The 14,348-nt window shown below is 39.1% G+C and overlaps 1 protein-coding gene across 2 annotated transcripts in view; it reads left to right on the top strand.

The window, feature by feature from the left end:
* AMMECR1 (AMMECR nuclear protein 1) overlaps nucleotides 1-13,811 on the top strand; it is a 93,143-nt gene extending 79,332 nt beyond the window's left edge. Inside the window, exons 5-8 of one of the 2 annotated variants that reach the window (XM_039387826.1) lie at nucleotides 4,991-5,081; nucleotides 6,796-6,892; nucleotides 9,369-9,442; nucleotides 10,716-13,811. In XM_039387826.1, coding sequence (XP_039243760.1) covers nucleotides 4,991-5,081; nucleotides 6,796-6,892; nucleotides 9,369-9,442; nucleotides 10,716-10,825 — 372 coding nt within the window. In that variant the 3' untranslated portion in view covers nucleotides 10,826-13,811. Of the gene's footprint in view, nucleotides 1-4,990; nucleotides 5,082-6,795; nucleotides 6,893-9,368 lie in introns of both variants that reach the window. The other variant, XM_027716554.2, reaches the window with a different exon arrangement.
* Nucleotides 13,812-14,348: the final 537 nt, after the last annotated feature.

Genomic DNA, 14,348 nt, shown 5'->3' with positions numbered 1-14,348 from the left:
AAAAACATCAACCTGGTTAGAAGACCCCGTATCCGTAGGTGTTCTACTGATGATCTTGTGGGAGCCAGTTCAGCAGTTTGCTGACAGAGGCCACAATATTTCAAAATTTCCAATTCAGGCAACTCACAGTGCTCTAGGGACTTAGAGACAAGGTCATCTGAAGGCACATCTCAGGAGTGTCTCCAATATCCTGAAGCAGAGTCGTAGATCTTCTTTTCTCTGATTAAGAAATTACCTTCCCAAACTAAATAAATGAATATTTCAGTTGTAAATAATGATGCAAGATCCTTTTCCATCACAAACTTCAGTCAAGTAAACAGGAGATATGTATGAATTTGCTGCCATTAGCTCCCACAAGATTTTTCAAGTTGCTGCCACTTTCACCTTTTATAAAAGCAATCAGGAGAAAGTACACACCTTTAAAGGCACCTTCAGTGCCATGTTCATGAGGATGCTTCCTAAAGTATAATTTAGCATTCTTGTTTGCATGGGACCTTTTCTGAATTGCAGTGCCCTTCAGTTGCTGAATAGATGTAGGGTTTTGAAAGGAACACTGGAAGTGTAGCAACTTCATTTGTGTTCAACAGAACCCCTGAGATATCACTGTGGTCCAGTTGCTGCTGGGGTGGAGTTGCACAGCCTTTCCACCTCAGAGAAAGGACAACATGAGAAACTCATGTTTTATTTTGTGTTAGTACTGCTCCTTTATTAAAGATCAGAGAGCAAAGAACTACTTGTAAGAGAAATCATAAAAACCAGTTAAACACATATGCTATTGATTGCAGTCGTTCCTTCCCCACAGAAACTCAGCTTTATCCATATTGCCATTCTCCTTGTGCTCATCTTTGTTCTGTCCTTCCACCAGGTCTTTTCTTTGCTGCAGAAATTTGAATTCCTGCCTCAGGATGCTTCCAGTTTTGCTGTTGGTTGTTACTGCAGGATATACATTGCAGTGGGAACTGCATATGTAGTTAGCAGCACCCCAAAAAGAGGAATGTAGAAGAGTCTGAATAGGTTGCTGTGAAGTATCATGACATCAGGTCCTTTAGAAAGAGCTTCTGTTTGGTTTTTGAAGCTTGTTTGGTTTATGAAGCTTGTTAGTCTGCAATTTGGGCAGATAAGCTGATGCTGGGAAGGGCCTGTGAGGGGATTCAGATCCCAGGAATGGCGTGTGTAAGGTGGGATCAGGTGCAGTTCCAGCCGTGGTGCCACAGGCTCTGCCTCCTTGGGAAGGTACAGCTGCAGGGTATGTTACAATGGGAAATGGTTTAATGCATCCACTGCTCCTTTTTTCTAGAGATACAGAGGAGAAAAGCAAAGTAACTACTCCCTCTCTACTTCATGTTATAGCAAATGAATGCTTTTAAATTTTTTTCACTAATTTAATTAAGAATCTGGAGTGGGGAGGGTGTTGCTAGACAGTAAAACCTGCCTTGCTAATTCAGACCGTCTTCTCATCTTTTATTAAAAGATCCTAAAACATTACAATTGTATGTAATTATGATAAAAAAACATTTTGGAAATCATGCCTGCAATTCCAACAGGGTAATAAATAACTACAATTGACCAGTGGCTCTTCCTTAAAATACACTGAAAGAGGTCTTTGCCCTGAAATTACTGGTCTTCAGTAAAGTAAAATCTGCAGAATTGTACATGCTGGCTGTGGTAATACAAAAGGCCTTTAGCCTGTGTGCACTGGTTTAAATATTAACTTAAATAGTTGTAGCCAATAATGTTGACTGAAAGGTAGCTTTTCAGTGTTGACAAAGTAGGTACATTTAAAAGTTGTGGAAAACCTTTCCTGCTTGCAAGTGCAGCGACACCAACAGCTCTTGTAGCTTCTGTTCCTTAGAACAGAGAAGGAGTCTTGATCTCAATGTTTTATTTTCTTAGAACAATATTCAGTGGTCCCCTGTATGTAAATACACAAGGTCTGATATTTAGGTGCTTATCCAAATTCCCCATGGACAGTCTAATGAGAATAATGTTATTTCTTCCTCTCAGGATGGTTGGAGAGTCAGTCCAAGGGGAACAGATTACTAAACTGTGTTTGGAACTTTGGGATGGAACAGTATTTAACAGGAGAGTTTCTTGAACTTTGATTTCAAAGTGGGTTTTGGAACAATTTTTTCTTAGATATGGATACAGAGAGAGGTATTGTGGGCAGTATTTTAGCAAGTGCCAGAGGACTTGGCAAAACAATAAATGTGGTGTGTGCCTGTTTTCTCCCATCCAATGGTGTATGTAATTGAGGAGTTCATTAGAATTTGATATGTAAAAATGAATATGAATGTGTTTAAATACGCAGCAAAGCCTGAATTTCTGTTAAGGTCACTTCATAAGTGAAGTTTAAAGCAATCCTTAGGTTTTGTTTTAGTCTATTAGCTTGAATTATAATTGTCAGTGGACCTAATTTTAGGTAGCCTCTGACCACTTACACAACAGGCCAGAAAGTTTAAAACTACAAGTACTGGATTTATAGGATACAGTATTTCATGTTCTAAAGCCCCATAGAAATATTTCTGTTGGAGGAGGTTGGTTTTTGCCTTTCTAAGTCTCTCCTTATCTCACTTTCCTCTCCCAATAGCAACAGTTTAAATAGATTCCTTCCCACGTGGGAGGCTGAAACACAATCGTGTGGTGGTTGTGCAGCTCTGGAGGGTACCTGTAGGTAGTAATTTCCCTAATCAATGGTACCAGACGAGACAGAACTCAAACTCCATCTGCAGAAGATTGGTTTGTTTTTCTGAACTGCACAGACAGATGTTGTTGTTCTACAAAATGTTGCCAGTAGTGTATCAGTATTTTTAGTTTGGGAAGCAGCCCCAAGGCTGTGTGTGAAGGTGTTTGCTGGTCGTGGGAGGAATGACGGTTACAGTCAATGCCTTCCAAACACAGACCCAGCCCTTACCTTCCCATCTTGGAGAGGGATGTTTTGGGAAATCTCACAGAAGTTTTCATTACTGTGGGAACACTGATCTCTCGAAGTCAAAATAAATTCCAAACTGTGCCCATGCCAGTCTTAGTGTGGATCATTCTTATTTCGCTTGTGTGTGGCTTTCATTTATTTAACTCAAGCCTGGTTTTGATTTAACTGGAGCTGAACAATGAAAAGCCATTTGTACTGGACTGAGAGTCCTGCACAGCAATGCAGTTGGAATCCATGCTCCACAGAATCTTAGGAAATTTTCCCAACTGTGGGTGCAGTTGTTTTGCCTTGTTCATTCTGCTATACGTCCATTTTTTCTACAGGCATGGGCCTAAAACTCCATTAAGATGATGGTTGGTGAGAACCATCCCGAGCAGTGATACAGTTTGAATGTTGCATCATACTTAATACATCACTAGTGCTCCTGCTTAGTTGCTGGTGGATCCTATGGGGTCGCTGTTACGCAAGAGGCTTGTGTAGCATTTAGAATCTCATATTCTGTAGGATTTGAAGGTGTGCAAAACCTGGAAATATTTAATCTTAGTGCTTAGGCAACCGAATACAGACAGCAATAACATCATCAGCTGCAAAAACATACTGGTTTGGGAATAAACTCAGTAGGCTCATTTCAGTTTCTAACACTGTTTTATTTTACTTTCAGGCCCTTTGGGTTCATAATTACATCATCTGAGTATACAGATTTGATCTCTCTGGCTATTAGATATCCATGTTACGAAAGTTGGGGTTTAGGAGTGTTTGGTAATGAAATTCCATGTTAAAATTTGAGACTAACAAGTTCAGTTCGCTGTGAAGTTTCATTTTTCCTATTTATAAACAATGCTCAATTCCTAGGGAAACTCTTTGAGGCCATGACCAGCCACAGGAGACTCTTCCACCCATTTCTCCATGCTTATGTCATATATAAAGAAGGAAAAGATAAAAAAAAACCTCTTAATATAAGCAAATAAGATAATTGAAGAAGTGGTAGAGCTTTGTAAATATGCCTTATTTGTTTCTTGACTGCCATGCAGTTAGAGTGAAATAAGTTGTCTCTGGAAAAACTGTTACAGCATTTTTTGTTTAATTTTGTGTTCACAAGGAAGTGCCACACCAAATAACATGATTCCTGTTAAACATCAACTATTCATTTTCTCATACAATGTTGGGAACTTTGGATTTAAATGGAAATAACATCTTGGTTGTGTGGGCATGAAAATAAAAATGTCCATCTATTAATGCTTTGTGTTTATGCACAGAATTCAAAAGCAACTGAAAACTTTCTGGCAATGGAATTTCTTTTATGGCATTTCTGATCCCAGCACAGGTACTCTCCACAGAATTATTGTACCTTGGAAACAGAGGGGCTTAAAAATGCCCTGGAAAGGTGTGCCCAGCCTTTATTCTATTTTGGTTTTAAATTTTTTTGGCCCTTCGACTTTTATCTCCATCCAGCTCCTTGGGATTGGTAATCTTGGTTTCCATGCTGGCATTTTGCCATGCTACAATACTTAGTAGCATGGAAATAGGAGTTTGAAGCTGAGTACTTCGGAATATTTCCTTTTCCTTGTCATATGTTAGCAGAAATTTTGAAGGCTCCAGGCTTGAGTTCGTAGTGTGACAAATCTGTGATCGTTCAGTTGTTGCTTTGAACTAAATTAATGCTCTTAACTGAAGCCTCGTTAGATATGGCAGCTCTTTAGTTGTGTGCAGATTGTAGCTGGTGACCAGGTGATTTTATTGGCAGCAGCATTGCTCACAGTGTCAGAGGAGACAGTAAACTTGGAGACAGAAGGACTTTTGCACCTCAGCTGGTTTTCCTGCAGCCCAGGAATGAAGGAAGCTCCATGGTGTGGAGTGGAGGAACATCCCTGTGCCACTGCTGAGCTTACGTGGCTGTGAGGTGAACACCTCCCAAAAAGGTCATACCCGCTGCGGTGCTGCCTCCTGAAACTCTGCAAAATGGTATTAACCACTGAAAGGTTCATGGTTTGGGTCTTATCGTGTTAGAAATCTGTACCTTTTTTCTGGTAATGTGCTAATAAAGCTGCTGATTTCTTGCAGGTGGGTGTACATGGCATTAGAATAGAATTCATCAACGAGAAAGGATCAAAGCGCACGGCCACCTACTTACCGGAGGTTGCAAAGGAGCAAGGTCATTGTTGCACTTTATTTCATATGATCTGGTGAAGAATTTAAACATACCTATAAATCTAAAATGCAATATTTGACCTTGCACTGATGTCAGATGATGGAGCAATACTTAATTGTAAGAAGACTCTTATATAAAATGCCAATTACATGCCTGTGTCAGTCCTCTGTGGGGATTCAGTAAACTGTAGCTGTTTTTTGAGCCAGTCATAAATGCAGCATAGCTGTAGGAAAATAAAATATGGAGGGGTGATACAGTGCCTTCAGCCAGGCTAACAGTTGTTAAAAGCTGCCAATTTTGTATAGTTGTTAGTCTGTGATATTAGGGACATGCAGAAGCTCTGCTAAGTGATGGGATGCCTGGGCAATTATCCTAACAGCTAATTTATTCCTGAATTCCCAGAGATCAAGTTGCTTTTCAGTTGGGTACTTTTTGCTAGTACTTAACTCCTCTTACAAACATTGACTTCCCAGGGTTTTTGAGGGATGGAAGAGAATTATTTTCAATTTGAAGGTCCAAAGTAATGGCAGTGAAATTCCCTTTTAAATAGAGGCACAGCTTTAAGTTTGTGAATTTAAAAAGCTAGAGTAGATTTTGTTGAATAATCATCTTTTGGACCATCTTTTCGGCCAAGCAGCTCTGATTCAAAGGTCGATGGTGTGTTTCAGCCTGTCTCAGTCTTTTACATTTTGCATTGCTGCTTTTTTTTTCCCTCTCTTTCCTTTTTATATTTTTATATTTGTCTGTCCTCAAAGGGTTTGGCTGATACCTTTACTGAGGATCATCTTTAATTGATAATTCTCTTCCCAAATAGTTGCTTAGAAGTCTAGAGTCATTCCAGGCTTTTTTTTTAAAATTTGGGAGTGGGGGCGGAGGGTGTGCAGGAGGAGGAATGTGTTTAAATTTCTAAATAATTTTAGTAGACCATACATTACAATCTGACTCTTTAAGTCTCCAAAACTACCCATTTGTATTTTGTATGTACCCAAAACTACTGGGGTTTTTTGAGTTTTCTCATGTAACAGTGTGACTAATGTATTGCATCTTTTGGAAACAGCATGTCTAACAGCTACTTAAAATATTAGGCTTTTTAAAATCAACAAGTAGAAGTTTTGAATAGCGTAAAGATTTTATTCAGAACAGTAATGATTCTTTATTTTTAATCCATCACTTCTTCTATTACCCAGACACCTATAATGTAATATATAGTAGTTCTAAAACTACACATATCGCTGTAAATTTAAGTGATATTTATGAAGAAGTTCTGATCTCTGGAATTCTCTGCACATGTTTAACTAATAATTCTTTTCAATTTTACTTTATACTGAAATTTAATTTTCCGTACTGCCATAGCCATTTATAGTGTTTAAAGTGACTGTGATGCATGATCATACCTGAACGTTTGGGAGAAGTTAAATTTTGTCTCTCACCTCCAGTCTATGACACCTGGGTAGAGTGGCTTCACTTTTAGAATATTGCAACTATAAAATCATATATAAAAAATACATTTTGTTTGTAGAGTGAACTGTGTGTGTGAAGCAATCCTATATGTCGTGTTTCCTTCAGCTGTTCTGAAGTAGGGAAGAACGTTCTGGTCTCTACCGAACGTCAGCAGGGCCTCTGTCCTTAACAGCACCACACCCCCTTCTGTGTTTTTGCAACATCTGTTCTTATTGCTGGATTTCTCACTAATTTTTGCTACTGTAAAATTCAACAGGATGGGACCACATTCAAACCATAGATTCCTTATTGAGGAAAGGAGGCTACAAAGCTCCGATTACTAATGAGTTCAGGAAAACAATAAAGCTAACCAGGTACGCACCGGGATACCGCACCTTAGTCCTGTTTTGTAATGCTGTGAGTGTTCATTCCTGGTAAGTGCTCCTCGCAGATGGTAACAGTAACCTTTCCTGGATATGTCATTAATGATCTCTTTGTTTTCACAAGAGCAGTATGGACTTTGGAGGATCTGTATGCCTGGCACAGGGATTAGTGGCACTAAGCAAGAAGTAAGAGGCAGCTGTTCAGTACCAGGGCACGTATAAATCAGGGTACCTGCAGATTTCCTTTAGCTCTGCATGTTCCCAGCAGTGCTTTCCCAGTGTGTTCCTTGGCTGTAGGGGGTGGTCAGGGCTGTGGTTAACAGGGATTACTTGCCCTTGTCAGGCTGTATTTGGGCAGATGGTGTGTGGTGGGGCTGCTGTTGTACGTCACAGAGGCCCCTTGGTACCCCTGGATTCTCAGAGAAAGTTTTGAGTCTCTTTTATTCCCCTGTGGAGTACAGGTTTCCCTGATCTTAAGGTGTGAGACATGCAAGCCATGTTCTGCTTTGACAGCCAGTGTACCAGTGAAACTATGTCAGGGTAGGTATTCTCAGGAGTGAGGACAAGAATTAATATTTTATTTCATACTAGTTTAGTTTGATTTTGCTAATTTAATAAAATGTGGTCTTGAGGGCTTTGTGGGAGCCAAACTCTTTTAGAATTAGCAGCAGATACTCTGCCCGTAATATTGTAGCTACGTGGTGAAGGGTGGAGGATTGAATGTCTATAAGAATGGCTCTAAAGCTCTTCATTTGTATAAGCTTGCAGTGTAAAATGACTGCTGAACTTTAGTTACCTAGTTATCTGTGGAGAAATAGGAATTTTTAAAATTTTACGTTATAAGGAATTCTTGATCATTTGTACTCTTCAAGGAGATAAAGATTTTGTGTCTCAATGACTGTTCAGAATTCTGGATTCTTGTAGGAATCTAATTATTGTGGAGTAGCTCTGAGTAAGGAAAACATGCTATTCTGAAGGTAAAATTAGGGAGGAAGGATTTACAGAATCCAGCCACATTTCCAAATGCAGAACCCCAATTTCCTTTTAATTTATTTCAGCTGCACACCTTGTTATCTTCTTTTCAGAAAGAACAGAAGCTATCTGGAGATAGCTGAGGGCAAGAGTAACAGTGCTATAGTTCACCAATGACAATTTCTGTACACCTTAGTAAATAAGGAATATATTTTTCCTAGAAACAAAAATTCTGTAATTCTTCTTGCTATGTGATTTTGTTTGGAGCAACAGCATGGGAGCACAAAACAAACAAAAACCACCCTAAAACTCACACCACCCCCCCCACCAAAAGAAACCACCGAAAGCCATATGTTTGCTGTATTTCAGTTCACAACAATGAAACTGCTACCAAAATCAGTGGCCTCATAAGTGGAATGAACAAGCTATAATTTTTGATGTTCAGAAGAAGTATTTTTTTGACTGTCTGTTGTACTTGCCTAAAACCTCAGCTTCTGCTGACAGGTTAGAGACAGTATTAAAACAGTGACTGTTTGCCAGCATTAAACAACCTGTTTGAGAACCTCATTCTAATAACTTATTGTCATACACAGAAATATCTACTGGAAGAGTGGAATAAGGGCTTCTAACTTCTTTTTTAAGTCTGTAAATTAAAGTAAATGTCCTGTGTGTGAAGAAAGCTTTAGGCTGATCAAAACTAATCTGTCACTATCTTCACTTCAAGTTAATACCCAGCAATTATGGCCACGGTTTGAAAGAGAACTAAATAACAGTAGCACTGAAGGACTTGTACCAGTTGTAGGGTCTGGAATGCAGAGGGACAGATTCTCTTCCATCTGCTGAGCTGTGCAGAGGTCCCATGGTTGGTTCTGAAGTGTGGGGATTCCACTCCCAGCCCAGCTCTCCCGCCGGGTGCTGCGTTCCGTCCCCACCGATTCCAGAACAGCTGCAGCTGATCCCCTCAGCAGGGCCCAGTGGTTGTTGGTTAAATCATGTTCCTTGTTGTCAAACAATACTGATGCAAGTTTATCCAAATTATTTGATGCCAGGGCCTGGATTCTGCTTTTAGTTACATAGAACTGACCAGTGTTCTGGTGGGACCTCTCCATTATTTTTCAACCATCTTGGGAGTCAGGAGAGGTCCCAGTTGAGTGGAAGTTTGCACATGTTCCGTTTTTAGGAAGGGTGGTTAGTACAGTCATAGGTTTCTATTCCCTCTACATCGAGCAACACAATAGGCAACCATTTTTAACAGTTCTGTTTGCCTAAAATATTTTTTATGAGCACTTACGCTGTGATTTGTGATGTGATTCAGGAATGACCCCGACCATTGTGGCAGTTCCCTCCCTGCCCCTGTGCAGCTGAAGTCAGTCCTACTCCCAGTATCAGAAGTATGGAGTTGTTATCTCTAAACAAACCACCGGTGTAGCATTTCTAGTGCTACTTGCACCTTCCTGGTAACAGTTCCTGAATTGGCTTCTTCGCTCTTTTCCAGGTACCGCAGTGAGAAGATGACGATGAGCTACACAGAGTACCTTGCCCATCGTCAGCATCATCACTTCCAGAATGGTATTGGGCACCCCCTTCCACCATACAACCATTATTCCTGACACTGAGCCGCATGACCAGTCACTGGACCTCTCTGCAGACCTCTTCCCAGGAGACCCTGCCCCTTCTTGGTCTAGCTATCTCTATTACTGTACCATTTTATGATGATAGTTTCCGTTGCCATGTTGAGGCTCCTTAGTTGGTTCAGCTCATCATGGCAACGGGAGGGAAAACTGCGTTACTACAAAGATCCCATACTTTTTTATTATCTATTCACTGCAGATTTTTTTGCAGCATATACCCTTGGGTTTTGTATGAAAATTTAAATTTCTACTTCATTAACATTGAATTATATCAATCAAGGCTTTCTGTGACTGTGGATGGAAGGAAGAGTTTAAGGATTGCAGTTAGGGATGCTTTGCTTAGCAAAAAGGCATTCATGGCTTATGCATTAATAGGTGTGACAGGGAATGAAACATATCAGATTCAGGTATTAAAGGAGACAATGAATTGCATTTTCATAACATTCTTAATAACGTGTGTACAGTATCTCACCCTCACGGTAAAGGTTCCACGTAGCTTTGTACATGATCTTCAGACCCAGCACATGCAGCCGGAACGCCAAGGCTGACACACAGAGTGCTTTTTTTTGGATGAAGAGAAGCGATTACGTGTACAATGAGAGGTGATGTTAACGTGGCAGCATTTTCAGAATCAAGTGGCCTAATTGGTAGGGCATGACATAATCCAGCAGGCTCCCAGATCCCTTTGTCTCTCATTCTGTGCTGGGAATCACGGGCAACTCAGCCCTGTCAAGACTCGTCATTATAATGCATTTGTAATGAGATGATGCCTTTCTGATGACTCAAATTAGGAGTGACATTTGTTTTCTAAAAACAGGTTGGTGAGTAGCAGATGTCATATTAGGAAGAAAATGGATTTAGATTTTAGTGCCTTTGACTATAACATAACTATATACTTATATATGAAATTCATAGGAAACATATAGCAAGTATTCCAGATGTTTTAGCAAACCCTGTTGAAGCTGCTATGGCATCAGGGTTTCGGACATTTTTTTTTCTTTAAAGTGAGATTATTTTTTTTTAATAGTGAACTTATTTCGGAAAAGAGAAATCCCAGTTTTGTTCTTTCATCTGCACTTGAGCTTGTTGAGTTTTTTCAAGTCATGAATAGTTCAATCAAGTTAACTATTGTTTAAGAAAAGAAAAAAAAGACTGTTGTGAGACAGCCAGGACAAGTATGCCATAATGTTACATGTTTTCATCTATTGCAGGAATAGTGCTTGAGAGCTGTAAGTACTGTGTAATAATTCCGATACCCCTCCACACAGTAGAAGAAAGAAAACCAATTGGAACTTTTTCCTGCTGTAAAAATAGGATTTAGTAAAAGGTATGTGTGGTATATTTGCAAGCCCAGTCGATGGCAGGAGCTCACTCCTTCCTCCTGTGCCTGCAGAACTCCCACTGCTGCCTGTTGCAGCTCAGTGTGTGTTCTAGGGGACAGCACAGGCCGTCTGTTACAGAAAAGACCTTCCTAATATGTGTTAGTAAACCACAGTAAGCAGAAATTCCAGTTATTTTGAATAATGAATGTTTGTAAATATAGAGAGATATAAAATTCAAGTAGATGAAATCCATTAAAATTCAGTTGTTATAAAAAAAATTGGACTAACTGTAAAGATGTTTCAATAGGGTTTCAAAACCAGATAAGGATAAATTATGCTCATCCCTTATGCGAGGTTAGCTCTGCCACTTAATTTCTATGGAGGTTCTTGTAGAAGGTCTCTGATATTCCTTCATCCACAGCATTTATGTCCAAATATTACCATTTTCAGTTGCAATGCCTTAATTTATAAGCGGAGGGCCTGAAATTTCAGGAGCCAAGAGATGCCAGCCAGAAGCTGCAAAAATTAGTAGATGTTTATACAGAGGCTATTTTGGATGATACTGTTGTCTTGTTTCTACTTGGGGATCACTTTTAGATGAATTAGTCTTCAAGTGGAAATGTGAACAAGTGGCTACCTGATAAGAGTTGTGTTGGTTTTTTTTCTTGCCCTTATAGGGAACCTGAGCACAAACTGAATCATTCTGCTGCAAAAAAAAAAAAAAAAAAGTCATCCAACCCCATCTTTATCTGTCATCTCGTTACAGCTCGCTCGTGCTTCTGCATGAGCTCATTGTTAGAAGTTTTTTAAAAAGATCTATTATATATAAAAATATATATGTATTGAAAGGTGCTAATCAACCTCAAGAAGGTCACGTGACTGGTCATGCGGATCTAAAATCATATCAGATTTTTTAAAAAATCTTCGATATATGCAGATGTTATACAGAATTTCTTACCAGTGTAATAATGATATACTGATGAATAAACAATCCTGCAGGTTTTTAAGGACAAGGTCAGCAATACTTCCCACCATGGCTTGGGGGAGAAAAGGATAGTTTTGTCTCCTTTTTGTATACAGCATAATGCACAATGCATTTTTGTCTATCTCTCAGTAGCTGTTGCTTAAAAATATAGTTAAAGGGTGTTATACAAACTGTAAAGGTGTGCTTTTGAACCGAGCTCATGCCAGACCCTTCTGGACCAGAGTTTTGTATCACTAATTAAAAAACTGTTACAGAGTCTGTGGTCAATCAGATTGTATGATATTTTTCTCAAAGATTGGAATAATCAGTCTACCTACAGTGTTTCTAGGGCACCTACCTCCTCAGCACACAGTGCTGAAACTGCTGCAGATTGTTTCTGTGTAATTGTGGGTTTCTTTGTACCAAACATGCAGCTCACTGTGACATGCACTGGAACAGAATAGGTCTGTTTGCTTAAAGCTGATCAACAATTGCTCTCACAAATGTCATTCCCTTGGAGTTATGTTTAAGTACCTTTTAGTTGTATTGTTGGGGTTAGTTACAGATTTGTTTTTCATTTGGGGTACTTTATAGAAGTTAAGGTACAACCAAGTAGCTTATATTTCACTGTTTGTTAAGTTGAAATGCTGATTTTTTTTTTTATGAGCACTACTCAGTTTGCCTTATTCCATTAAGGAGATTGTTGGGGGCTTTTTTTCATTCTCTTGCTTAATGTTCCTAAAAACCCTGTTCTGTAAACTGAGATCGACAACCAAACCGTAGACTTGACGTGAAGCTGTTCCTTAGTGATGCTTCAAGTGGCCTTCCCGCTGCCGCCGCAGCTCTGCCGCACCATCCCCGCGCTGCTGCCACGGCAGGGAGGGCGCAGCCCGGTCCTGACCTCAGAGACACTCTGGAGCCGAGGGTGGCACAGCCACTGGCACACCTGGCGTTTGTATACGGACCTCTACTTGTCTTCAAATGTGCGGGTTTTTAAAATTGTTGTCTGGAGTAGGTTACATCTCTTATGTGTGTTAGATCGAACCAAAGAAGCCTCCAGCCATGCCCAAATGCTGCTCCTAAAGCCTGCCTTCCAGTCCTTACAAAATCCCTGCAGGATTAAATGTGTTAACTTTTTTATTTTTGTACAGTTTCTAACTGATTTTTGCTAGTGATGTTAATTAAGTTTATTTGGGGAGTCTGAATATCTCCTCCATTTAAATAAACTGGTGACTTTCCTTTTATGTTTAAAAAAAAAAAAGTAAAAAAAAAAAAAAAAAAAAGAGAAACCCAAAGTGTGCCTCTCAGATTTAAGGGTTTCTGGTTACATTTATTCTTAAGACCAGCAATGATTCTTTATATACAAAGATATGTTTTCCTCATTTTTTTATTACTGTTAAAGAAAAAAATAAAAAAGAAAAACCTCTTTCTTTGCTCTGGACCCAGTAATTGCGCTGGTACATAAACGCACTGAGAAAACAAACTTTTGTTTGAAACTTTTGTAACAACTTATGACTGTTTTTGTATATCAAAGTTGATTCTTTTCAAGATATTTGGATCTAGTTTCTAAGTTATTTTAGCGTTTTATATGTTACAAAAAAAAAAAAAAGAAATTACTTTAAATTGTTCACCAGCATCTTGAGTTATCTTCAATGCCATGGTGACACACAGTGGGCTTAGAGCTACCTGGAGTAGCTTGTAAGGCCTCGCTCTTTTCCTTCCTTCCTTAGCAACTTGATTGATTACAATAATATCACAGATTACCTGAACCCCCTTCCTTTATAACTAGATCCTCCTTCCTTCCACATTTAATTGCTATTAGTGTGAAGAAACTGTTGAAATGGGCATTTAATATAAGTACGGCTTAAAAAGAGAAAAATGAGGAAAAAGAAAAAAAAATGCTAGAAGGTTATCTGTGGGTCTGTGAGATATGGCTGTGGAAAGATATTGTAGTAGTTTTAACACTATTGTTATTACCTTTTAAATCATTTACCCAATAAAATAAGGAAAAAGAATCACCATTTCTTTTTATGTCTCTCTGCTTAATTGTGTGGCTTGGTCAATGTTTTTATTTAAGCATTTGTACCTGGTGTTAATGTCAAAGGCTAATGGTGTGTTAGAAATATTTTCCTGGGATTAACTGTCTTTCCCTTTTGTCTGCTGTAGGAGCAGACTGGGGGACAGGTACCTGCAGCTTTCAGTCTAATTCAGAAGGGAGTCACTCAACACTGCAAGTTAAATCATTTATATTAGTCACTTCAGTTATTATTTATATCAGTATATTTATTGGTATTTATATCAATTACTAGTTCAGTTTTATACTTTTTATGTTGAACTTTGCACATGGATTTCTGTCCAGGCCTGAGCTTCTTCCTGTGACACAGGGAAGTGGTTTCAGTCTTTTTAAACAAAATTTGCTTGCAGAACCAGTTGTACTGGTGTAACCAGTACATGGCCTACACCACTTACAAACAGATTGGTCAGCACAATATTGTTGCAAAATGTGTATCAAAGAATCTCTGTCAAAGCCTCAGTCCAGCTGATGGCAAAGCAAAGTA

The sequence above is a fragment of the Pipra filicauda genome, unplaced genomic scaffold (assembly GCF_003945595.2).
Source record: "Pipra filicauda isolate LSUMZ 115617 unplaced genomic scaffold, ASM394559v2 scaffold58_size5111680_pilon, whole genome shotgun sequence".
In the NCBI taxonomy this organism is placed as follows: domain Eukaryota; kingdom Metazoa; phylum Chordata; class Aves; order Passeriformes; family Pipridae; genus Pipra; species Pipra filicauda.
This window is presented reverse-complemented; position numbering and strand designations above follow the sequence as displayed.